The following is a 27,183-nucleotide window of genomic DNA, read 5'->3' on the forward strand; positions in this document are numbered from 1 at the left end:
TTGGTATCCCAGAAGTAATGATGACCCGTGGACTGATCACACATAACAGAAGAAAACATAATTTATGCTTACCTGATAAATTCCTTTCTTCTGTTGTGTGATCAGTCCACGGCCCGCCCTGTTTTAAGGCAGGTAAATATCTTTTAAATTATACTCCAGTCACCACTTCACCCTTGGTTACTCCTTTCTCGTTGATTCTTGGTCGAATGACTGGGACTGACGTAGAGGGGAGGAGCTATATGCAGCTCTGCTGGGTGAATCCTCTTGCATTTCCTGTTGGGGAGGAGTTATATCCCAGAAGTAATGATGACCCGTGGACTGATCACACAACAGAAGAAAGGAATTTATCAGGTAAGCATAAATTATGTTTTTTACCTTTTTCTGCTGATTCCGCTCTGCGGGCTGACAACAAGGCTTCTTGCAAGCAGGTGAGGAGACACTCCCCTGTCTCCTGGGAGAAAAATCCAATATGAAGCACAGTGTTTGTACCTGCTGCAAAGAAAAACAATCCGCAAACAGTCATGCAGGTAAAAACTGACTTTATTTAAAGTCACAAACTTGAAAGGGTACATGCAAGCTCGGGAGAGAGCTAGGAACAGATGGGAACGTCCGACGCGTTTCCTGCCCGTAGGCACTTCGTCAGGGACTAAGCTAAGTTAATCAAATGCTTCTTTTTAAAAAGACACTTCCTGCTACGTAAAACCAATCATACCTGAAATAAAACACACCTGTTGTCTACTTCTGAAGGGCTGTTTGATTCATGGCATTACATTTCTTACGATGTGAACAACATTTCACTTCCACCAATAAAGCAACAAGTTGAATAGTATAAAAAATTGTATATAAATCTTGTATCAAAACGGTGATTATCGGGGAAAGTTTATGTTGTAAACATTGAAAAGAAAATGTAGTCTATATGAACAAAATTCACATATCTGAAGCGCTTTAAGTAAACATTATTTAAAAAGAAAAATCTTTTAAAATTAGAATTCCTATAAATCCTGAGAGCACAATAATTACAAAGTGAATAGAAATAGATACATATTATTGTTACACTTTGTAAAAGATATTAAATTCAATTCAATTTTTTGGGAATAAGTAGTGTGGAGAATTTAGCTATTTCGGACCTAAAGTGAAACAGTAAAACGGCAACATTGATGTCAGTAAAATATATAAAATAACATATTCTTTAGTATTAGTCGCTGTAATCATTCAATCATTCGTTTTTCTTTGCAGCAGGTACAAACACTGTGCTTCATAGAAGACTTTCATACATAGCCCTTGATGTTTGCTTCTTTAGCTATTTGGTAAATTGACATCTTAATCAGAAACTTAACTGAGCAGAGTCTGTTCTCATTAGACTATGTACATCTAAAGGGCAAATGGAATTTAAATTTTAAGTCAATAAGGTCCCAATGTTTACCTGTTAAGCCATATGTATCATCCTGCCTTTGCAGCACACTCTTCTCATTTCCTCTGTGTACATGCAGTATAAATTTGTATTTGGTTTCTGTGTAGACTGAAATTCGCATCTTGGTAAAGATTTGTTTTTACCAAAATGTACATTTTTGTTTCTAAGAGTGTTCATAGGCCTTGAGAAAGTCCCATGTCCTTGCTGAAAAGCTTAGATACTTTTGCTTATAAAACCATGCCCATTTCTCCAACATAGGTGTGTCCGGTCCACGGCGTCATCCTTACTTGTGGGATATTCTCTTCCCCAACAGGAAATGGCAAAGAGCCCAGCAAAGCTGGTCACATGATCCCTCCTAGGCTCCGCCTACCCCAGTCATTCTCTTTGCCGTTGTACAGGCAACATCTCCACGGAGATGGCTTAGAGTTTCAATCAGACAACATGACGACTGTTGCGTACATCAACCATCAGGGGGGAACAAGGAGTTCCCTAGCGATGGAAGAAGTAACCAAAATTATTCTTTGGGCGGAGTCTCACTCCTGCCACCTGTCTGCTATCCACATCCCAGGAGTGGAAAATTGGGAAGCGGATTTTCTGAGTCGTCAGACATTGCATCCGGGGGAGTGGGAACTCCATCCGGAAATCTTTGCCCAAGTCACTCACCTGTGGGGCATTCCAGACATGGATCTGATGGCCTCTCGTCAGAACTTCAAAGTTCCTTGCTACGGGGCCAGATCCAGGGATCCCAAGGCGGCTCTAGTGGATGCACTAGTAGCACCTTGGACCTTCAAACTAGCTTATGTGTTCCCGCCATTTCCTCTCATCCCCAGGCTGATAGCCAGGATCAAGCAGGAGAGGGCGTCGGTGATCTTGATAGCTCCTGCGTGGCCACGCAGGACTTGGTATGCAGATCTGGTGAATATGTCATCGGCTCCACCTTGGAAGCTACCTTTGAGACGAGACCTTCTTGTTCAGGGTCCGTTCGAACATCCGAATCTGGTTTCACTCCAGCTGACTGCTTGGAGATTGAACGCTTGATTTTATCGAAGCGAGGATTCTCAGATTCTGTGATCGATACTCTTGTTCAGGCCAGAAAGCCTGTGACTAGAAAGATTTACCACAAAATTTGGAAAAAATATATCTGTTGGTGTGAATCTAAAGGATTCCCTTGGGACAAGGTTAAGATTCCTAGGATTCTATCCTTCCTTCAAGAAGGATTGGAAAAAGGATTATCTGCAAGTTCCCTGAAGGGACAGATTTCTGCCTTGTCGGTATTACTTCACAAAAAGCTGGCAGCTGTGCCAGATGTTCAAGCCTTTGTTCAGGCTCTGGTTAGAATCAAGCCTGTTTACAAACCTTTGACTCCTCCTTGGAGTCTCAATTTAGTTCTTTCAGTTCTTCAGGGGGTTCCGTTTGAACCCTTACATTCCGTTGATATTAAGTTATTATCTTGGAAAGTTTTGTTTTTAGTTGCGATTTCTTCTGCTAGAAGAGTCTCAGAATTATCTGCTCTGCAGTGTTCTCCTCCTTATCTGGTGTTCCATGCAGATAAGGTGGTTTTACGTACTAAACCTGGTTTTCTTCCAAAAGTTGTTTCTAACAAAAACATTAACCAGGAGATTATCGTACCTTCTCTGTGTCCAAAACCAGTTTCAAAGAAGGAACGTTTGTTGCACAATTTGGATGTTGTTCGCGCTCTAAAATTCTATTTAGATGCTACAAAGGATTTTAGACAAACATCTTCCTTGTTTGTTGTTTATTCAGGTAAAAGGAGAGGTCAAAAAGCAACTTCTACCTCTCTCTCTTTTTGGATTAAAAGCATCATCAGATTGGCTTACGAGACTGCCGGACGGCAGCCTCCCGAAAGAATCACAGCTCATTCCACTAGGGCTGTGGCTTCCACATGGGCCTTCAAGAACGAGGCTTCTGTTGATCAGATATGTAGGGCAGCGACTTGGTCTTCACTGCACACTTTTACCAAATTTTACAAGTTTGATACTTTTGCTTCTTCTGAGGCTATTTTTGGGAGAAAGGTTTTGCAAGCCGTGGTGCCTTCCATTTAGGTGACCTGATTTGCTCCCTCCCTTCATCCGTGTCCTAAAGCTTTGGTATTGGTTCCCACAAGTAAGGATGACGCCGTGGACCGGACACACCTATGTTGGAGAAAACAGAATTTATGTTTACCTGATAAATTTCTTTCTCCAACGGTGTGTCCGGTCCACGGCCCGCCCTGGTTTTTTTAATCAGGTCTGATATTTTATTTTCTTTAACTACAGTCACCACGGTACCATATGGTTTCTCCTATGCAAATATTCCTCCTTAACGTCGGTCGAATGACTGGGGTAGGCGGAGCCTAGGAGGGATCATGTGACCAGCTTTGCTGGGCTCTTTGCCATTTCCTGTTGGGGAAGAGAATATCCCACAAGTAAGGATGACGCCGTGGACCGGACACACCGTTGGAGAAAGAAATTTATCAGGTAAACATAAATTCTGTTTTTTTTAAAATTGTGTTATGGATATCATTTCTAAGTGAGAAATAGCTAACATTTAATAACTTACTCTTTGTTATGGAACCTCAGTGTCATTTGTATCACTCAGTTTTAAAATATTCATACCTCCATTTCTAAACCCCCATAAACGAAAATCGACCTATCGATCTCTAAAATTAGGAATGTGCATTCAGATTCTTCATGAGGATCCGAATGCGGAAGTAGGCAGCAGCTCATGCCATATTTTCGTAGCCAGACTTTTTCTTGTAACAGATCCCCACTCTAAAGATCTGGATTTGCACAGGAATCAATCCGGCTATGAAAATATCCAAAAGGACACGAGTCGCTGCTTACTTCTGCATTAGGGTCTTATTGCTCTAAGGCCAATGAAAATATAGGGTTAGAGGACTTGCAGACAAGCCAACATATATTTATTTTTTTCCTGGTCCAGCCTCTGTTTTTAGAGGAGTGTAGCCTAAGGGCATGATTGCGCTAAATGTGACTCCCCAGTAAATCTGTTGATGACAGAATATGCTTTTAGGCTTTCTAAGTTATTGACTGTCTATGGAATGTGCTATATACAAGTAACCCTTAAGTGCAATTTGAAGATTGCCCCCTTGCTAACAGTAATTTTAAATAATTTTAGCTGCAGTTTTTAAGTACGGCAAAAATGCTCATATCAAGGGCTAGTGGTTTTAGAGCTGAATAGTTCAAACAGATATTACAACTGAGAGTTATTGGTGTATGGTATGGTTGGCTTAACTACACCTTTTGTAAGATGTATTGTTTTAGAGAAAATAAAAAACACTTCAGTGCTCATATGTGTTGTAAATAAAACATTATCTTTGTAGTGTCTTACTGTGCTTTTTTGCAGAGCATTGTGGTTAGTATAAAGGGCTCTCATAGACGAGGGAACCAGAATATTATAAGAGTCTTTTGTGACTACCATAGAAAGAAACTACTCACTGTTGTACAAATTGCCACACGGCCACAATTGCAAGGCCAGATACCACAATAGTTTTAGTATTGCTCATAATTCCATTCTGTTTTGTCTTGATTAAGAAAAAATATTTTTGACCATCTTTGATCTGTTGTGCTTATATTATGTTTTTCTGACATGACATAATCAAACCTATTTTAGTACACTTAGAATTACTGATGCTCTTGAATCTTTTAGACTGCAATAACCCAAGTTACCAGTAATTTCAAGCGACGGATACAGTGGGGAGCCAATTTGGACATGGTAGTGAAACTTCAGGCTCGCATGAGAGGCTATCTCGTCCGCAAGGCCTATTGTGGTAGAATCCACCTGCTGCACAAACAAGTGCCAGCTGTCACACTTATTCAGGTATTGCTCTTTGCCATTACTTTCTTTAGCAATATTTTGTGAACTCAAGTTTAGTTTCAGAGGTATTCAGTTTAGCCTGTCACAGCAGCTGTTATCAGCAGCATGCACTAGTTTACAAAAGAGGAGCCCAGGTAGCTTAGCTGTCACTGCAAGGATGAAAGTTCTTTGGCTACTTCCCACATGCAAGGATGCAGTCAGGTTAGTGGGAAATGGCACGCACTTTATTTGAGATAAGATATAGGGATATAGAACTAGTTTAACTTTTATTATTGCATAATTTAAAGACATTGTGTTACATTGTGTTTTAACATTTATATAACATTTGGTTCAGCTAACAGCTTAAAGAGATATGAAACCAAAATGTTTTCTTTCATGATTCGGATAGAAGTGCTAAGATACAACTGAAAGTAAGTTTACACACAAACTAAATCATTGTTATGCAGGTAATATAAACAGAATCATTTAAAATATAACTAGGTTATTATCAATTAAAATAATGAAATGTAATCCTTTCACATTTGCAGTAACATTTAAAGACGGGTTAAAAACACATTGAGCCTGTAAAATTAAAGTAGTAATAGCTTCTCTGTTTAATATGCATACATCTGTATGTTACAAGCATTAAATCATTGTGGCTATATTGTCAAAGGTTGTTAGCAAGGTTCTATATATTCTATCTGGAGGTATCAAGCATAGAAACAATCCTGATCTTAGACTAATCTCCTTCAATTCTGGAGCTCAATTACATTTATCACTGTCTAATATTGCAGAGAGACTATAGCAAACAGGCTGGTTATGATTATAATAATCAGGATAAGCTCAAGAGGTTTAGAAAGGGAAGATAAGTACTTCCAGTGTGGCACCCTTAACGCACGTTTTGCAACGCTTCTTCAGAGGGGGAGGCTAGTGGGAAACAGCACACACTATATTTGGGATAATATATAGGTATATAGCACTAGTTTAACTTTTTTTTTTTTTATTGCATGATTTAAGGACATTGTGTTATACTATAATAATGTATTGTATTGTGAAAAGTAAAGGTGATTAAACCCCCAAGAGGTGGCGCACTAAAAATAACTAGTGGGAAAAAAGGGGAATTGGTAGAAATGTTTGTAATGTGAAAAATTGTTACAAAAAATATATTTTGGTTTTAAAAGGTGTATGAATGATATGTGGACTCTCAGGAATGAGTAAAAATTAGTGAAATGGTAAGATATTATTTAACATGATAAAGTAATAAATTAATAAATTCTGGTAACAAATGTGAAATTGGTTAACCTTTATAAATGACAGAAATAGTGTTCATGTTAAAGAAACAAAAGTTCAATTGCTTAAATTTTTTTTCCCTCCAAGTAAAAAAGGAGTGTATCAGGCAGCTCCACTTGGGGGAATGATCTCCGTTCACCTCAATGATCTAGGTTAGAAAGAAAATGGGCGCCTCATAGTGAAATCCATATGTGATATATAATAAAGAAGGTAAATAGTTAAAACTCACAATTTTTGAAGGCCCTAGGTAGTGCAAACAGGCAGGCTGACACTTGCAGTAGTCGGTTAACTGGATACTGATCCTCTATCAAGGTAGAGACCAGTTCTCCGGTCATAGGTAAGAACACAGGGAAGTTTGAATCTAAGTATCAAACAGGCTGAAGATATGGTGCATGCAAACCAATTGTGATGTAATGGTTTGTATAGTTCTTTGTGCAGATAGAGTAAATTAAATCTGAATAATCAGGCAGAAAGACTCCTCCGTATATAAATGTTAAAAGACAAGTTTAATGTTGCTGCAACGCGTTTCTCGGCCACACAACACGGTTGTTTCATCAGGCATAACAGTATCCAGTTAGTTGACTACTGTAAGTGTCAGCCTGCCTGTTTGCGCTATCTAGTGCCTAAAAAAATTGTGTTTTTCTCCAACATAGGTGTGTCCGGTCCACGGCGTCATCCTTACTTGTGGGATATTCTCTTCCCCAACAGGAAATGGCAAAGAGCCCAGCAAAGCTGGTCACATGATCCCTCCTAGGCTCCGCCTTCCCCAGTCATTCTCTTTGCCGTTGTACAGGCAACATCTCCACGGAGATGGCTTAGAGTTTTTTAGTGTTTAACTGTAGTTTTTATTATTCAATCAAGAGTTTATTTTAAAATAGTGCTGGTATGTACTATTTACTCTGAAACAGAAAAGAGATGAAGATTTCTGTTTGTAAGAGGAAAATGATTTTAGCAACCGTTACTAAAATCGATGGCTGTTTCCACACAGGACTGTTGAGAGGAATTAACTTCAGTTGGGGGAACAGTGAGCAGACTTTTGCTGCTTGAGGTATGACACATTCTAACAAGACTATGTAATGCTGGAAGCTGTCATTTTCCCTATGGGATCCGGTAAGCCATTTTTATTACAGAAAGAAAAAAAGGGCTTCACAAGGGCTTTTAAGACTGTAGACATTTTCTGGGCTAAATCGATTTATATATAAGCATATTTTATACTCTATAGCCTTGAGGAATTATTTTAATCTTGGGAATTATGTAAAATAACCGGCAGGCACTGTATTGGACACCTTATTCTCTAGGGGCTTTCCCTAATCATAGGCAGAGTCTCATTTTCGCGCCTCTATTGCGCACTTGTTTTTGGGAAGCATGACATGCAGATGCATGTGTGAGGAGCTCTGATACATAGAAAAGACTTTCTGAAGGCGTCATTTGGTATCGTATTCCCCTTTGGGCTTGGTTGGGTCTCAGCAAAGCAGATACCAGGGACTGTAAAGGGGTTAAATATAAAAACGGCTCCGGTTCCGTTATTTTAAGGGTTAAAGCTTCCAAATTTGGTGTGCAATACTTTTAAGGCTTTAAGACACTGTGGTGAAATTTTGGTGAATTTTGAACAATTCCTTCATACTTTTTCACAATTGCAGTAATAAAGTGTGTTCAGTTTAAAATTTAAAGTGACAGTAACGGTTTATTTTAAAAGTTTTTTTGTACTTTGTTATCAAGTTTATGCCTGTTTAACATGTCTGAACTACCAGATAGACTGTGTTCTGAATGTGGGGAAGCCAAGGTTCCTTCTCATTTAAATAGATGTGATTTATGTGACACAAAATTTAGAGAAAATGATGCCCAAGATGATTCCTCAAGTGAGGGGAGTAAGCATGGTACTGCATCATCCCCTCCGTCTACGCCAGTCTTGCCCACACAGGAGGCCCCTAGTACATCTAGTGCGCCAATACTCCTTACTATGCAACAATTAACGGCTGTAATGGATAATTCTATCAAAAACATTTTAGCCAAAATGCCCACTTATCAGCGAAAGCGCGACTGCTCTGTTTTAGAAAATACTGAAGAGCATGAGGACGCTGATGATATTGGTTCTGAAGCGCCCCTACACCAGTCTGAGGGGGCCAGGGAGGTTTTGTCTGAGGGAGAAATTTCAGATTCAGGGAAAATTTCTCAACAAGCTGAACCTGATGTGATTACATTTAAATTTAAATTGGAACATCTCCGCGCTCTGCTTAAGGAGGTGTTATCTACTCTGGATGATTGTGAGAATTTGGTCATTCCAGAGAAACTATGTAAAATGGACAAGTTCCTAGAGGTCCCGGGGCCCCCCGAAGCTTTTCCTATACCCAAGCGGGTGGCGGACATTGTAAATAAAGAATGGGAAAGGCCCGGTATACCTTTCGTCCCTCCCCCCATATTTAAAAAATTGTTTCCTATGGTCGACCCCAGAAAGGACTTATGGCAGACAGTCCCCAAGGTCGAGGGGGCGGTTTCTACTCTAAACAAACGCACCACTATACCCATAGAAGATAGTTGTGCTTTCAAAGATCCTATGGATAAAAAATTAGAAGGTTTGCTTAAAAAGATGTTTGTTCAGCAAGGTTACCTTCTACAACCAATTTCATGCATTGTTCCTGTCACTACAGCAGCGTGTTTCTGGTTCGATGAACTAGAAAAGGCGCTCAATAATAATTCTTCTTCTTATGAGGAGATTATGGACAGAATTCATGCTCTCAAATTGGCTAATTCTTTCACCCTAGACGCCACTTTGCAATTGGCTAGGTTAGCGGCGAAGAATTCTGGTTTTGCTATTGTGGCGCGCAGAGCGCTTTGGCTAAAATCTTGGTCAGCGGATGTGTCTTCCAAGAACAAATTGCTTAACATTCCTTTCAAGGGGAAAACGCTGTTTGGCCCTGACTTGAAAGAGATTATCTCTGATATCACTGGGGGCAAGGGCCACGCCCTTCCTCAGGACAGGTCTTTCAAGGCCAAAAATAAACCTAATTTTCGTCCCTTTCGCAGAAACGGACCAGCCCCAAGTGCTACGTCCTCTAAGCAAGAGGGTAATACTTCTCAAGCCAAGCCAGCCTGGAGACCAATGCAAGGCTGGAACAAAGGAAAGCAGGCCAAGAAACCTGCCACTGCTACCAAGACAGCATGAGATGTTGGCCCCTGATCCGGGACCGGATCTGGTGGGGGGCAGACTCTCTCTCTTCGCTCAGGCTTGGGCAAGAGATGTTCTGGATCCTTGGGCACTAGAAATAGTCTCCCAAGGTTATCTTCTGGAATTCAAGGGGCTTCCCCCAAGGGGGAGGTTCCACAGGTCTCAATTGTCTTCAGACCACATAAAAAAACAGGCATTCTTACATTGTGTAGAAGACCTGTTAAAAATGGGAGTGATTCATCCTGTTCCATTAGGAGAACAAGGGATGGGGTTCTACTCCAATCTGTTCGTAGTTCCCAAAAAAGAGGGAACATTCAGACCAATCTTAGATCTCAAGATCCTAAACAAGTTTCTCAAGGTTCCATCGTTCAAAATGGAAACCATTCGAACAATTCTTCCTTCCATCCAGGAAGGTCAATTCATGACCACGGTGGATTTAAAGGATGCGTATCTACATATTCCTATCCACAAGGAACATCATCGGTTCCTAAGGTTCGCATTCCTGGACAAGCATTTCCAGTTTGTGGCACTTCCGTTCGGATTAGCCACTGCTCCAAGAATTTTCACAAAGGTACTAGGGTCCCTTCTAGCGGTGCTAAGACCAAGGGGCATTGCAGTAGTACCTTACTTGGACGACATTCTGATTCAAGCGTCGTCCCTTCCTCAAGCAAAGGCTCACACGGACATTGTCCTGGCCTTTCTCAGATCTCACGGGTGGAAAGTGAACGTAGAAAAAAGTTCTCTATCTCCGTCAACAAGGGTTCCCTTCTTGGGAACAATAATAGACTCCTTAGAAATGAGGATTTTTCTGACAGAGGCCAGAAAATCAAAACTTCTAAACTCTTGTCAAATACTTCATTCTGTTCCTCTTCCTTCCATAGCGCAGTGCATGGAAGTAATAGGTTTGATGGTAGCGGCAATGGACATAGTTCCTTTTGCGCGAATTCATCTAAGACCATTACAACTGTGCATGCTCAGTCAGTGGAATGGGGACTATACAGACTTGTCTCCGACGATACAAGTAGATCAGAGGACCAGAGATTCACTCCGTTGGTGGCTGTCCCTGGACAACCTGTCACAGGGGATGAGCTTCCGCAGACCAGAGTGGGTCATTGTCACGACCGACGCCAGTCTGGTGGGCTGGGGCGCGGTCTGGGGACCCCTGAAAGCTCAGGGTCTTTGGTCTCGGGAAGAATCTCTTCTCCCGATAAATATTCTGGAACTGAGAGCGATATTCAATGCTCTCAAGGCTTGGCCTCAGCTAGCAAAGGCCAAGTTCATACGGTTTCAATCAGACAACATGACGACTGTTGTGTACATCAACCATCAGGGGGGAACAAGGAGTTCCCTGGCGATGGAAGAAGTGACCAAAATCATTCATTGGGCGGAGACTCACTCCTGCCACTTGTCTGCAATCCACATCCCAGGAGTGGAAAATTGGGAAGCGGATTTTCTGAGTCGTCAGACATTTCATCCGGGGGAGTGGGAACTCCATCCGGAAATCTTTGCCCAAATTACTCAATTGTGGGGCATTCCAGACATGGATCTGATGGCCTCTCGTCAGAACTTCAAGGTTCCTTGCTACGGGTCCAGATCCAGGGATCCCAAGGCGACTCTAGTAGATGCACTAGTAGCACCTTGGACCTTCAAACTAGCTTATGTATTCCCGCCATTTCCTCTCATTCCCAGGCTGGTAGCCAGGATCAATGAGGAGAGGGCATCGGTGATCTTGATAGCTCCTGCGTGGCCACGCAGGACTTGGTATGCAGACCTGGTGAATATGTCATCGGCTCCACCATGGAAGCTACCTTTGAGACGAGACCTTCTTGTTCAAGGTCCGTTCGAACATCCGAATCTGGTCTCACTCCAACTGACTGCTTGGAGATTGAACGCTTGATCTCATCAAAGCGAGGGTTCTCAGATTCTGTCATTGATACTCTTGTTCAGGCCAGAAAGCCTGTAACTAGAAAAATTTACCACAAAATATGGAAAAAATATATCTGTTGGTGTGAATCTAAAGGATTCCCTTGGGACAAGGTAAAAATTCCTAAGATTCTATCCTTTCTTCAAGAAGGTTTGGAGAAAGGATTATCTGCAAGTTCCTTGAAGGGACAGATTTCTGCCTTGTCTGTGTTACTTCACAAAAAGCTGGCAGCTGTGCCAGATGTTCAAGCCTTTGTTCAGGCTCTGGTTAGAATCAAGCCTGTTTACAAACCTTTGACTCCTCCTTGGAGTCTCAATTTAGTTCTTTCAGTTCTTCAGGGGGTTCCGTTTCAACCCTTGTATTCCGTTGATATTAAGTTATTATCTTGGAAAGTTTTGTTTTTGGTTGCAATTTCTTCTGCTAGAAGAGTTTCAGAATTATCTGCTCTGCAGTGTTCTCCTCCTTATCTGGTGTTCCATGCAGATAAGGTGGTTTTACGTACTAAACCTGGTTTTCTTCCGAAAGTTGTTTCTAACAAAAACATTAACCAGGAGATAGTCGTGCCTTCTTTGTGTCCGAATCCAGTTTCAAAGAAGGAACGTTTGTTGCACAATTTGGATGTTGTTCGTGCTCTAAAATTTTATTTAGATGCTACAAAGGATTTTAGACAAACATCTTCCTTGTTTGTTGTTTATTCTGGTAAAAGGAGAGGTCAAAAAGCAACTTCTACCTCTCTCTCTTTTTGGATTAAAAGCATCATCAGATTGGCTTACGAGACTGCCGGACGGCAGCCTCCTGAAAGAATCACAGCTCATTCCACTAGGGCTGTGGCTTCCACATGGGCCTTCAAGAACGAGGCTTCTGTTGATCAGATATGTAAGGCAGCGACTTGGTCTTCACTGCACACTTTTACTAAATTTTACAAGTTTGATACTTTTGCTTCTTCTGAGGCTATTTTTGGGAGAAAGGGTTTTGCAAGCCGTGGTGCCTTCCATCTAGGTGACCTGATTTGCTCCCTCCCTTCATCCGTGTCCTAAAGCTTTGGTATTGGTTCCCACAAGTAAGGATGACGCCGTGGACCGGACACACCTATGTTGGAGAAAACAGAATTTATGTTTACCTGATAAATTACTTTCTCCAACGGTGTGTCCGGTCCACGGCCCGCCCTGGTTTTTTAATCAGGTCTGATAATTTATTTTTCTTTAACTACAGTCACCACGGTATCATATGGTTTCTCCTATGCAAATATTCCTCCTTTACGTCGGTCGAATGACTGGGGAAGGCGGAGCCTAGGAGGGATCATGTGACCAGCTTTGCTGGGCTCTTTGCCATTTCCTGTTGGGGAAGAGTATCCCACAAGTAAGGATGACGCCGTGGACCGGACACACCGTTGGAGAAAGTAATTTATCAGGTAAACATAAATTCTGTTTTTACTATTTACCTTCTTTATTATATATCACATATGGATTTCACTACGAGGCGCCCATTTTCTTTCTAACCTATGTATTGTATTGTATTTAAGAGGAAAATCTGTATTTCCCATAAATTAAATCTATTTAACAAAAAAAAAAAAAACAAAAAAAAATTGTTTAAGGGCAAATAGCTATTTTAACAATTATATAACATTTGGTTCAGCCAACAGCTTAAAGGGATATGCAACTAAAATGTTTTCTGTTATGATTCAGATAGAAATGCATTGGATTTTTTTTTATTATTATATGCTATTATCAAATTTACTTTTTCCTTTGTATTTTTTGTTGAAGAGCAAAACTTGGTAGGCTCAGGAGCGAGCACATATGTGGGAGCAGTTTTTCAAGAATGCTTTAAAAAATATTATACATTGTGCAAACACTGCTACTATATGAGTACTAAGAAAAGCATTCTTGCAAAACTGTGCTAGCCATGTGCATACTCTTGAGCCTGCCTACCTACTTTTCGGCAAAGCATGCCGCAAGGAACATTTTTATATAACTTTTAGTTAGTGACATATTCACTAGTAGTTTTTAGGAGGCCCCAGCTTTTTTTTTTAAATCGGATATACTTTAAAAGCACATGGTCTTATACAAAGTTTGGGGATCCTTATTAGTGTAGTTATTTATTAGTTTAGAGTCTCCATTGTTTCCAAAGAGTTTATTAGGAATCAATATATGTTAATAATAAGATACATATTTACAGGTGTATATATACACATTTATTTTACAGCAAAACAGTCCAAATAATGAATACAGGGCAACTTTACCACAACCCCAATTTCTGCAACTTCTAAAATAATCACAGGATTTTATCCAAGGAATATACTTAGCCTTATTCTCCAGTGTGTCCAACATCAGCCATCTTTTCAGCAGGAACAGGATAAGAGAGGGAGGTTTTGGTGTTCCAGTTTATTTTTAAAAACACGATGAGTCCACAGATCATCTTCATTACTTTATGGGATATTCACCTCCTGGTCAGCAGGAGGAGGCAAAGAGCACCACAGCTGAGCTGTTAAATAGCTCCTCCCTTCCCTCCCATTCCAGTCATTCTCTTTGCCTACTTTAGTGCTAGGAAGAGGTAAAGTTAGGTGTTAGAAAATAGTCTTCAATCAAGAGTTTATTATTTTTAAAGTAGTGCAAGATTGTGCTGCTTTGTTCTAGGGCATAGCCGTAGTCCATATCAGTCTCTTCAGTAGAGCTTTTGGTGGCTTTAGAGCAATAGAAACTGGTGGGACATAATTCTCACTGCGCCCTCCTATACATTTATGCTGCCCTTATCCTGATAGCCTAAGCACACTTAACTCAGGCTTTATCATTTTCCACAGGGCTATGGGAGGGAAAGGACCTTAAACCTGCTGGACTGTCCTGCTGTTGGACAGTATTTAAGGTAAGTGCTAACCTTGTTTATTCTGGGAAAAGTAAACTCAGAGGAAAGTGGGCACTTTAATTTTATCTGGATATCACATAAGGCTCAGACAAAGGGCTCCTTATGTTGGGACATCAATCTCTCTTATTTGGAGGGTATTGCACAGGACAGCCATAAGTACAGGCACTGGGGCTGGGAGTTGCGCTCATTTTTCGTTTATGGTGGTTATTTTCATATCGGTTTATGTAAGACATTTAAGCCGTTTGGGTAATGTGTTTTTGACTGTAACGCCCACGATGGGCGGGGCTATCGGTTCGCACGCTTCCTAAGTTAACTGCGCAGTACTCAGCCGTTTTATCATTGTATGGACGTCTGCACATTGTGGCTCTAAAACCGCATGGTTTCCTATTAAGCAAGTGGTTATAGCGATATTGTGCTCCTGAACATCCGGATCGTTCCAGCTCTAAAAAAGTTGAGACCAGGGAGTGAGTCCGTTTGGCAGGTAGGCGCATCAGCAGAGTTGTTGAGGTGTAAGGGTGTCTGAATTTTGCTTTGTTTAGCTGATGGGATACGTTTATCCCTATTGCAGTAAAAAAGTTATCTTTTGAAATTTAAAGACACAGTAATGTTTTTCTGTTTTCAATTTTTTTTGTAGATATAGAGTAATTTGATTATCTTTTGACCATTTTTGAGCACATATTTCTCATGTAGTAAAAAAAGTTACCTTTTTAAATTTTAAAGAGACAGTAACGTTTAAAAAAAAATTAAAAAAAATATTACATTGTTTTTCTTATTGTGCTTCAGTATGGACATAGGAGCCGTGCAAAATGTTACTTGCTCCATGTGTTTGGATGCAAATGTGGAACCAGCAATCCCTTTCTGTCCCTCATGTATTGGGAGGGCTTTAAGTTATAGGGAAAAAAAATTTTCATGAGCAAAATTTTTCAAAAGCGGATGCTTCTCAGGAGTCTGAGATTCAGAGTATGCCGCAGCTTTCTCCTCAAGCGTCCCAGACTTTAACGCCCGCGCAAGCAGTGCCCTGTACTTCTGCTCTAGCGCCTGCTGGAGTTACCTTAAAAGACATAGCTACGCTTATTTCTTCCACAATTTCTGATGCGTTGTCTGCTTTTCCTATGCTACAAGGCAAACGTAAGAGGAAAGACAACCATGTTGTCAGTGAGGTTTCTGATGCAATGGTGGCAATCGCGGATGTACCCTCCCAGGGAACTGAGATGGAGGGTATTGAGGTTCTATCAGAAGGCGAAATTTCAGACTCAGAAAGTTCATTTCCTTTGACTGATTCAGAGGTTGTATCTTTCAGGTTTAAACTAGAACACCTTCGCCTGTTACTTAGGGAGGTTTTGGTTACTTTAGACAACTGATTCTACAGTAGTGGTTGCTCCTGCGAAGTAGAGTGAATTGGACAGATATTTTGAAGTTCCCTCTTACTTAGACGTTTTTCCAATGCCAAAGCGAGCTTCGGAGATTATTTCAAAGGAATGGGAGAGACCAGGTATTCCCTTCTCCCCCTCTCCTATTTTCAAGAAAATGTTTCCTATAGCTGACTCTGTCAGGGAGACTTGGCAGACGGTTCCTAAGGTGGAAGGGGCTATTTCCACCTTAGCCAAGCGAACTACTATTCCCATTGAGGATAGTTGTGCTTTTAAGGATCCCATGGACAAAAAGTTGGAGGGTCTACTTAAGAAGAATTATGTTCACCAGGATCTGCTAATGCAGCCAGCTGCGTGCATTGCTACTGTTACTAGTGCAGCAGTATATTGGTTTGATGCTTTGTCTGAGTCTCTCAGGACTGAGACTTCCTTAGAGGAGATCCAAGATAGGATTAAAGCTCTGAAGTTAGCTAATGGTTTTATTACGGACCCTTCTCTACAAATTACTAAATTGGCAGCTAAGAGTTCGGGGGTTCTCTATCCTAGCCTGCAGAGCCTTATGGTTAAAACCTTGGTCTGCGGATGTGACATCTAAGTCTAAGCTTCTAGCGATTCCTTACAAGGGCCTTGTTTGGACCTGGCCTGACAGAAATTATCTATGATATCACGGGAGGTAACGGTCATCTCCTTCCTCAGGATAAGAGAAACAAACAAAGGACGACAGAGTAATTTTTGTTCCTTTTGAAATTTCAAGGGAAATTCTTTCTCTTCCTCCTCTAAACCAGAACAATCTAAGCCTACTTGGAGTCCCAACCAGTCTTGGAACAAGGGTAAACAATCCAAGAAGCCTGCTGTTGAATCCAAAACAGCATGAAGGGCATGCCCCCGATCCTGGACCAGATCTGGTAGGGGGCAGACTTTCCTTCTTCGTTCAGGCTTGGGTTCGGGATGTTCAGGATCCCTGGGCAGTAGAAAAAGTGTCTCAGGGATACAAACTGGAGTTCAAAAGTTTTCCTCCCAGAGGAAGATTTCTTCTTTCAAGATTATCTGCAAACCAGATAAAAAAAAAAGAGTCGTTCTTACATTGTGTTAGAGACATCCCTGGGAGTGATTGTTCCCGTTCCAGTACAGGAACAGGGGCAGGTTTTTTTTTCAAATCTGTTTGTGGTTCCCAAAAAGGAGGGAACTTTCAGACCAATCTTAGACCTCAAGAGTCTAAACAAGTTTCTCATAGTTCCGTTATTCAAGATGGAAACTATTTGTACCATTCTTCCATTGATCCAGGAGGGTCAATTTATGACGACAGTGGATTTAAAGGATGCATATCTACATGTTCCTATCCACAGAGATCATCACAGGTTCCTGAGGTTTGCTTTTCTGGACAAACACTTTCAGTTCGTGGCTCTTCCTTTGAGTCTGGCCACAGCACCCAGAATTTTCACAAAAGTTCTTGGGTCTCTACTGGCGGTTCAAAGACCACGGGGCATTGCGGTGGCGCCTTATCTGGACAATATTCTAATCCAGGCGCCATCTTGTCAACAAGCAAGATCTCATACCGACGTTGTGCTATCCTTCCTGAGAACTCACGGGTGGAAGGTAAATCTGGAAAAGAGTTCCTTAATCTCCAAAACAAGGGTGATTTTCCTGGGAACTTTAATCGATTCTATATCTGAGGATTTTTCAGACAGAAGTCAGGAAATCAAAGATTCTAGATACCTGTCGAGCCCTTCAGTCCACTCCTCGGCTGTCAGTGGCTCAGTGCATGGAAGTAATCGGACTGATGGTGGCGGCAATGGAAATCATCCCGTTTGCTTGGTTCCAACTCAGACCTCTGCAGTTAAACATGCTCAGGCAGTGGAATGGAGATCATGCAGACTTGTCTCCTCGAATAACCCTGGAACAGGAGACGAGGGACTCGCTTCAATGGTGGTTGTCTCTGGATCATCTATCCCAGGGAACCTGCTTTCGCAAACCGTCCTGGGTGATTGTGACAACAGACGCCAGCCTTCTGGGGTGGGGAGCTGTCTGGGGTTTCCTAAAGGCTCAGGGAGTGTGGACTTAGGAGGAGTCTGTTCTTCCTATAAACATCCTGGAAATCAGAGCAATCTTCAATGCTCTCCTGGCCTGGCCTCAGTTGGCCTCGTTTATCAGATTCCAGTCGGAGAACATAACGTCAGTGGCTTACATCAATCATCAGGGAGGAACGAGGAGTTCCTTAGCGATGACCGAGGTAGCCAAGATAATCCGGTGGGCGGAGGCCCATTCTTGCTATCTGTCAGCGATCTACATCCCAGGGGTGGACAACTGGGAGGCGGACTTTCTGAGAAGGCAGACTTTTCAACCCGGAGAGGGGGAACTCTATCCGGAAGTGTTCTCCAACCTGATTCTCAGATGGGGTCGGCCGGAGTTAGATCTCATGGCATCTTATCAGAATGCCAAGCTTCTGAGATACAGGTCAAGGTCCAGGTATCACCAGGCGGAGCTGATAGATGCTCTGGCGGTTCCTTGGTCTTTCAGCCTTGCATACCTGTTTCCTCCGTTTGAGCTTCTTCCTCGGGTCATTGCTCGAATCAAGCAGGAGAGGGCATCGGTGATCCTCATTGCACCTGCTTGGCCTCGCAGGATTTGGTATGCAGATCTGGTGGACATGTCATCTCTGCCACCTTGGAGACCCAAATCTAGTTTCTCTGAAGCTGACTGCTTGGAGATTGAACGCTTAATTTTATCCAAGCGGGGTTTTTCTGATTCGGACATAGAGACCGTGATTCAGGCTTGTAAGCCTGTAATTAGAAAGATTTACCATAAGATATGGCGTAAATATCTCTATTAGTGTGAATCCAAGGGCTACTCATGGAGTAGAGTTAGGATTCCCAGAATTTTGTCTTTTCTCCACGAAGGTTTGGAGAAGGGTTTATCGACAAGTTCCCTAAAGGGTCAAATCTCTGCTTTATCTATTTTGTTACACAAACGTCTGACAGATGTCCCAGATGTACAATCATTTTGTCAGGCCTTAGTTAGGATCAGGCCTGTGTTCAAACTAGTTACTCCTCCATGGAGTCTTAATTTAGTTCTCAAAGTTCTTCAAGGGGCTCAGTTTGAGCCTATGCATTCCTTAGATATTAAGTTGATATCTTGGGAAGTTTTATTTCATGTTGCTATTTCTTCAGCTCGTAGAGTGTCTGAGCTCTCAGCGTTGCAATACACTTCACCTTATCTTATTTTCCATTCAGATAAGGTAGTTTTACGTACTAAACTAGGTTTTCTTCCTAAGGTTGTTTCAGATAGGAACATTAATCAGGTGATTGTTGTTCCTTCCTTGTGTCCTAATCCTCCTTCTCAGAAAGAATATCTTCTGCACAATTTGGACGTGGTCCGTGCTTTAAAATTTTACTTACAAGCGACTAAGGACTTTCGTCAGTCCTCTTCTTTGTAATTTTCTCTGGAAAACGTAAGGGTCAGAAATCTACGGCTACCTCTTTCTTTTTGGCAGAAGAGTATCATCCGTTTTGCATATGAGACTGCTGGACAGCAGCCTCCTGAGAGAGTTACGGCTCATTCCACTAGGGCTGTGGCTTCCTCATGGGCATTCAAAAATGAAGCTTCTGTGGAACAGATTTGCAAGGCTGCAACTTGGTCCTCTCTTCACACTTTTTCAAAATTCTCTAAATTTGATACTTTTGCCTCGACTGAGGCAAAAGTATCTGTGTATTCTAGCTTGGGTATTGTATCCCATAAGTAATGAAGATGATCCGTGGACTCATCGTGTCTTTAAAAAGAAAAGAAAATTTATGCTTACCTGATAAATTTATTTATTTTTAGACACAATGAGTCCACGGCCCGTCTGTTCTTTTAGACAGGTTTTTAATTATTATAATCTTCAGACACCTCTGCACCTTGGCTTTTCCTTTCTCTTCCTAACTTCGGTCGAATTACTGGAGTGGGAGGGAAGGGAGAAGCTATTTAACAGCTCTGCTGTGGTGCTCTTTGCCTCCTCCTGCTGACCAGGAGGTGAATATCCCATAAGTAATGAAGATGATCCGTGGACTCATCTTGTCTAAAAATAAACAAATTTATCAGGTAAGCATAAATTTTCTTTTGTTATACCCCAATTCAACAGGGAGTTGTTTATCAAATGCCATGCAAAGGCTATTGGGAGTGTCCTTCTTAGACAGAGACTAGGCGAAAGAATGAACTACTTGATTATTCAATTTTAAAACCAGCTATGCCAATTGCCAGGGATAAAATCTGTGAGCTATATTTTAATAACAGCTAGATTAATATTGCAGTGATAAAATGTCACCACAATTAGTATCTGGGTCATTTCAGGCTCACTGGCGTGGCTACAGACAGAGGAGGGCCTACCTAGAGCGCTTAAATTACTTGTACTGCAATGTAAACTCGGTTGTGAAGGTAATGTATTATATGTCCTTCAATGTATTATATGTCCTTCAATGTAGAGTTCTTATAGTGACAATATTTCTTTCATTTAATTGGCAAGAGTCCATGAGCTAGTGACATATGAGATATACAATCCTACCAGGAGGGGCAAAGTTTCCCAAACCTCAAAATGCCTATAAATACACCCCTCACCACACCCACAATTCAGTTTTACAAACTTTGCCTCCTATGGAGGTGGTGAATTAAGTTTGTGCTAAGATTTCTACGTTGATATGCGCTTCTCAGCATTGTTGAAGCCCGATTCCTCTCAGAGTACAGCGAATGTCAGAGGGACGTGAAGGGAGTATCACTTATTTGAATACGATGATTTCCCTAACGGGTGTCTATTTTCATAGGTTCTCTGTTATCGGTCGTAGAGATTCATCTCCTACCTCCCTTTTCAGATCGACGATATACTCTCAATTTACCATTACCTCTACTAATAACTGTTTTAGTACTGGTTTGGCTATCTGCTATATGTGGATGGGTGTCTTTTGGTAAGTATGTTTTTTATTACTTAAGACACCTCAGCTATGGTTTGGCACTTTATGCATTTATGTAAAGTTCTAAATATATGTATTGTACTTATATTTGCCATGAGTCAGGTTCATGTATTTCCTTCTGCAGACTGTCAGTTTCATATTTGGGGAATATAAACATTTTAAGAAATGTATTTCTTACCTGGGGTTTAGTCTTTTTTTCAATTGACTACTTCTTCCTATTGCGGGTATTAGGCCCGCGGGTGCTTCAAATGCTAAACTTTATTGCGTCATTCTTGGCGCGAAAAAATACGTTTATGATGCAACTTCGTCATTTCCGGCGTCATACGCGACGCCGACACCTTTCACACGGCGGCGTCATTAGAGACGCGAGTGTGTCATTTCCGGTTATTTTTGGCGCCAAAAAAGTTTACGTTACGTTGTGCGTCATACTTGGCGCCAAACTTTTTCATTATTTCAATACCCCATTGATGTTTGCCTCTTGCTTTTCTCTTTCAGAGGCCTATGCTTTTGCATTTTTTCCCATTCCTGAAACTGTCATATAAGGAAATAGATAATTTTGCTTTATATGTTGTTTTTTTCTCTTACATTGTGCAAGATGTCCCAATCTGATCCTGTCTCAGAAGTTTCTGCTGGAACATTGCTGCCTGAAATTGGTTCTACCAAAGCTAAGTGCATTTGTTATAAAATTGTAGAAATTATTTCACCGAATGTCATTTGTAATAGTTGTCATGATAAACTTTTAAATGCAGCTAGTGTTTCCATCAGTAATAGTACATTGCCAGTTGCAGTTCCTTCAACTTCTAATGTGCACGATATACCTGTAAATTTTAAAGAATTTGTTTCTGATTCTTTTCTGAAGGCTTTGTCTGCATTTCCACCTTCTAATAAACGTAAAAAAGGTCTTTTAAAACTTCTCATTTAGCTGATGAAATTTCAAATGACCAACAACATAATAATTAATCCTCTTCTGATGAGGATCTATCTGAGACAGAAGATCCTTCCTCAGACATTGACACTGACAAATCTACTTATTTATTTATAATAGAGTATATGCATTCTTTATTAAAAGAAGTGTTAATTACTTTGGATATTGAGGTAACCAGTCCTATTGACGTTCAGTCTAATAAACGTTTAAATGCTGTTTTTAAACCTGTGGTTTCTCCAGGGGTTTTTACTATTTCTGATATGATTTCTAGGGAATGGAATAAGCCAGGTACTTCTTTTATTCCTTCTTCAAGGTTTAAAAAATTGTATCCTTTACCAGCAAAATCTATAGAGTTTTGGAAAAAATCCCCAAAGTTGATGGGGCTATTTCTACTCTTGCTAAACGTACCACTATTCCTATGGAAGATAGTACTTCCTTTAAGGATCCTTTAGATAGGAAGCTTGAATCTTATCTAAGGAAGGCCTATTTATATTCAGGTCATCTTCTCAGACCTGTTATTTCTTTGGCTGATGTTGCGGCTGCATCAACTTTCTGGTTGGAGAATTTAGCGCAACAAGAATCGGATTCTGACATATCTAGCATTATTTGCTTACTGCAACATGCTAATCATTTTATTTGTGATGCCATTTTTGATATTATCAAAATTGATGTTAGATCCATGTCTTTAGCTGTATTAGCTAGAAGAGCTTTGTGGCTTAAATCTTGGAATGCTGATATGACATCTAAATCTAGATTATTACCTTGGAAAGAATGAGTGAGTAATTTATTTGGTTCTCAGTTGGATTCTATTATTTCAACTATCACTGGAGGAAAAGGAGTTTTTCTGCCTCAGGATAAAAAACCTAAGGGTAAATCTAAGGCTTCAAACAGTTTTCGTTCCTTTCGTCAGAATAAGGAACAAAAACTCAATCCTCCTCTCAAGGAATTTGCTTCCAATTGGAAGCCTTCCTCAAATTGGAATAAATCCAAGCCATTTAGGAAACCAAAGTCAGCCCCTAAGTCCGCATGAAGGTGCGGCCCTCATTCCAGCTCAGCTGGTAGGGGGCAGATTAAGGTTTCTTTCATGTAATTAGCAAGAGTCCATGAGCTAGTGACGTATGGGATATACATTCCTACCAGGAGGGGCAAAGTTTCCCAAACCTCAAAATGCCTATAAATACACCCCTCACCACACCCACAATTCAGTTTTACAAACTTTGCCTCCTATGGAGGTGGTGAAGTAAGTTTGTGCTAGATTCTACGTTGATATGCGCTCCGCAGCAAGTTGGAGCCCGGTTTTCCTCTCGGCGTGCAGTGAATGTCAGAGGGATGTGAGGAGAGTATTGCCTATTTGAATGCAGTGATCTCCTTCTACGGGGTCTATTTCATAGGTTCTCTGATATCGGTCGTAGAGATTCATCTCTTACCTCCCTTTTCAGATCGACGATATACTCTTATTTATATACCATTACCTCTGCTGATTCTCGTTTCAGTACTGGTTTGGCTTTCTACAAACATGTAGATGAGTGTCCTGGGGTAAGTAAATCTTATTTTCTATGACACTCTAAGCTATGGTTGGGCACTTTGTTTATAAAGTTCTAAATATATGTATTCAAACATTTATTTGCCTTGACTCAGAATGTTCAACATTCCTTATTTTCAGACAGTCAGTTTCATATTTGGGATAATGCATTTGAATCAATCATTTTTTCTTACCTTAAAAAATTTGACTCTTTTTTCCCTGTGGGCTGTTAGGCTCGCAGGGGCTGAAAATGCTTCATTTTATTGCGTCATTCTTGGCGCGGACTTTTTTGGCGCAAAAAATCTTTTCCGTTTCCGGCGTCATACGTGTCGCCGGAAGTTGCGTCATTTCTTGACGTTCTTTTGCGCCAAAGATGTCGGCGTTCCGGATGTGGCGTCATTTTTGGCGCCAAAAGCATTTAGGCGCCAAATAATGTGGGCGTCTTATTTGGCGCTAAAAAAATATGGGCGTCGCTTTTGTCTCCACATTATTTGTCTCATTTTTCATTGCTTCTGGTTGCTAGAAGCTTGTTCTTTGGCATTTTTTCCCATTCCTGAAACTGTCATTTAAGGAATTTGATCAATTTTGCTTTATATGTTGTTTTTTCTCTTACATATTGCAAGATGTCTCACGTTGCATCTGAGTCAGAAGATACTTCAGGAAAATCGCTGTCTAGTGCTGGAACTACCAAAGCTAAGTGTATCTGCTGTAAACTTTTGGTAGCTATTCCTCCGGCTGTTTGTATTAATTGTCATGACAAACTTGTTAATGCAGATAATATTTCCTTTAGTAATGTACCATTGCCTGTTGCAGTTCCCTCAACATCTAAGGTGCAGAATGTTCCTGATAACATAAGAGATTTTGTTTCTGAATCCATCAAGAAGGCTATGTCTGTTATTTCTCCTTCTAGTAAACATAAAAAATCTTTTAAAACTTCTCTCTCTACAGATGAATTTTTAAATGAACATCATCATTCTGATTCTGATGACTCTTCTGGTTCAGAGGATTCTGTCTCAGAGATTGATGCTGATAAATCTTCATATTTATTTAAAATGGAATTTATTCGTTCTTTACTTAAAGAAGTACTAATTGCTTTAGAAATAGAGGATTCTGGTCCTCTTGATACTAATTCTAAATGTTTAGATAAGGTATTTAAATCTCCTGTGGTTATTCCAGAAGTTTTTCCTGTTCCTAATGCTATTTCTGAAGTAATTTCCAAAGAATGGGATAAATTGGGTAATTCATTTACTCCTCCTAAACGTTTTAAGCAATTATATCCTGTGCCGTCTGACAGATTAGAATTTTGGGACAAAATCCCTAGAGTTGATGGGGCTATTTCTACCCTTGCTAAACGTACTACTATTCCTACGTCAGATGGTACTTCGTTTAAGGATCCTTTAGATAGGAAAATTGAATCTTTTCTAAGAAAAGCTTATCTGTGTTCAGGTAATCTTCTTAGACCTGCTATATCATTGGCTGATGTTGCTGCAGCTTCAACTTTTTGGTTGGAAACTTTAGCGCAACAAGTAACAGATCATGATTCTCATAATATTATTATTCTTCTTCAGCATGCTAATAATTTTATCTGTGATGCCATTTTTGATATTATCAGAGTTGATGTCAGGTTTATGTCTCTAGCTATTTTAGCTAGAAGAGCTTTATGGCTTAAGACTTGGAATGCTGATATGGCTTCTAAATCAACTCTACTTTCCATTTCTTTCCAGGGTAACAAATTATTTGGTTCTCAGTTGGATTCTATTATCTCAACTGTTACTGGTGGGAAAGGAACTTTTTTACCACAGGATAAAAAATCTAAGGGTAAAAACAGGGCTAATAATCGTTTTCGTTCCTTTCGTTTCAACAAAGAACAAAAGCCTGATCCTTCATCCTCAGGAGCAGTTTCAGTTTGGAAACCATCTCCAGTCTGGAATAAATCCAAGCCTGCTAGAAAGGCAAAGCCTGCTTCTAAGTCCACATGAAGGTGCGGCCCTCATTCCAGCTCAGCTGGTAGGGGGCAGGTTACGTTTTTCAAAGAAATTTGGATCAATTCTGTTCACAATCTTTGGATTCAGAACATTGTTTCAGAAGGGTACAGAATTGGTTTCAAGATGAGACCTCCTGCAAAGAGATTTTTTCTTTCCCGTGTCCCAGTAAATCCAGTGAAAGCTCAAGCATTTCTGAATTGTGTTTCAGATCTAGAGTTGGCTGGAGTAATTATGCCAGTTCCAGTTCCGGAACAGGGGATGGGGTTTTATTCAAATCTCTTCATTGTACCAAAGAAGGAGAATTCCTTCAGACCAGTTCTGGATCTAAAAATATTGAATCGTTATGTAAGGATACCAACGTTCAAAATGGTAACTGTAAGGACTATCTTGCCTTTTGTTCAGCAAGGGCATTATATGTCCACAATAGATTTACAGGATGCATATTTGCATATTCCGATTCATCCAGATCATTATCAGTTCCTGAGATTCTCTTTTCTGGACAAGCATTACCAGTTTGTGGCTCTGCCGTTTGGCCTAGCTACAGCTCCAAGAATTTTTACAAAGGTTCTCGGTGCCCTTCTGTCTGTAATCAGAGAACAGGGTATTGTGGTATTTCCTTATTTGGACGATATCTTGGTACTTGCTCAGTCTTTACATTTAGCAGAATCTCATACGAATCGACTTGTGTTGTTTCTTCAAGATCATGGTTGGAGGATCAATTTACCAAAAAGTTCATTGATTCCTCAGACAAGGGTAACCTTTCTGGGTTTCCAGATAGATTCAGTGTCCATGACTCTGTCTTTAACAGACAAGAGACGTCTAAAATTGATTTCAGCTTCAGTCACAATCATTCCCTTCGGTAGCCTTATGCATGGAAATTCTAGGTCTTATGACTGCTGCATCGGACGCGATCCCCTTTGCTCGTTTTCACATGCGACCTCTTCAGCTCTGTATGCTGAATCAATGGTGCAAGGATTACACAAAGATATCTCAATTAATATCTTTAAAACCGATTGTACGACACTCTCTAACGTGGTGGACAGATTACCATCGTTTAATTCAGGGGGCTTCTTTTGTGCTTCCGACCTGGACTGTAATTTCAACAGATGCAAGTCTCACAGGTTGCGGAGCTGTGTGGGGATCTCTGACGGCACAAGGAGTTTGGGAATCTCAGGAGGTGAGATTACCGATCAATATTTTGGAACTCCGTGCAATTTTCAGAGCTCTTCAGTTTTGGCCTCTTCTGAAGAGAGAATCGTTCATTTGTTTTCAGACAGACAATGTCACAACTGTGGCATACATCAATCATCAAGGAGGGACTCACAGTCCTCTGGCTATGAAAGAAGTATCTTGAATTTTGGTTTGGGCGGAATCCAGCTCCTGTCTAATCTATGCGGTTCATATCCCAGGTATAGACAATTGGGAAGCGGATTATCTCAGTCGCCAAACGTTGCATCCGGGCGAATGGTCTCTTCACCCAGAGGTATTTCTTCAGATTGTTCAAATGTGGGAACTTCCAGAAATAGATCTGATGGCGTCTCATCTAAACAAGAAACTTCCCAGGTATCTGTCCAGATCCCCGGATCCTCAGGCGGAGGCAGTGGATGCATTATCACTTCCTTGGAAGTATCATCCTGCCTATATCTTTCCGCCTCTAGTTCTTCTTCCAAGAGTAATCTCCAAGATTCTGAAGGAATGCTCGTTTGTTCTACTGGTAGCTCCGGCATGGCCTCACAGGTTTTGGTATGCGGATCTTGTCCGGATGGCCTCTTGCCAACCGTGGACTCTTCCGTTAAGACCAGACCTTCTGTCGCAAGGTCCTTTTTTTCCATCAGGATCTGAAATCCTTAAATTTAAAGGTATGGAGATTGAACGCTTGATTCTTGGTCAAAGAGGTTTCTCTGACTCTGTGATTAATACTATGTTACAGGCGCGTAAATCTGTATCTAGAGAGATATATTATAGAGTCTGGAAGACT

General features: G+C 40.8%; 1 protein-coding gene across 1 annotated transcript in view; it reads left to right on the top strand.

Annotated features, from left to right (window-relative positions):
- The window catches only part of IQGAP3 (IQ motif containing GTPase activating protein 3), a 297,924-nt gene that overhangs the window by 53,659 nt on the left and 217,082 nt on the right, over positions 1-27,183 (top strand). The window contains exons 19-20 of the mRNA XM_053705201.1: positions 5,078-5,248; positions 20,160-20,243. Of these exons, the coding sequence (XP_053561176.1) occupies positions 5,078-5,248; positions 20,160-20,243 (255 nt within the window). The remainder of the gene's footprint in view (positions 1-5,077; positions 5,249-20,159; positions 20,244-27,183) is intronic.

The sequence above is a fragment of the Bombina bombina genome, chromosome 1, assembly GCF_027579735.1.
Source record: "Bombina bombina isolate aBomBom1 chromosome 1, aBomBom1.pri, whole genome shotgun sequence".
NCBI lineage: Eukaryota > Metazoa > Chordata > Amphibia > Anura > Bombinatoridae > Bombina > Bombina bombina.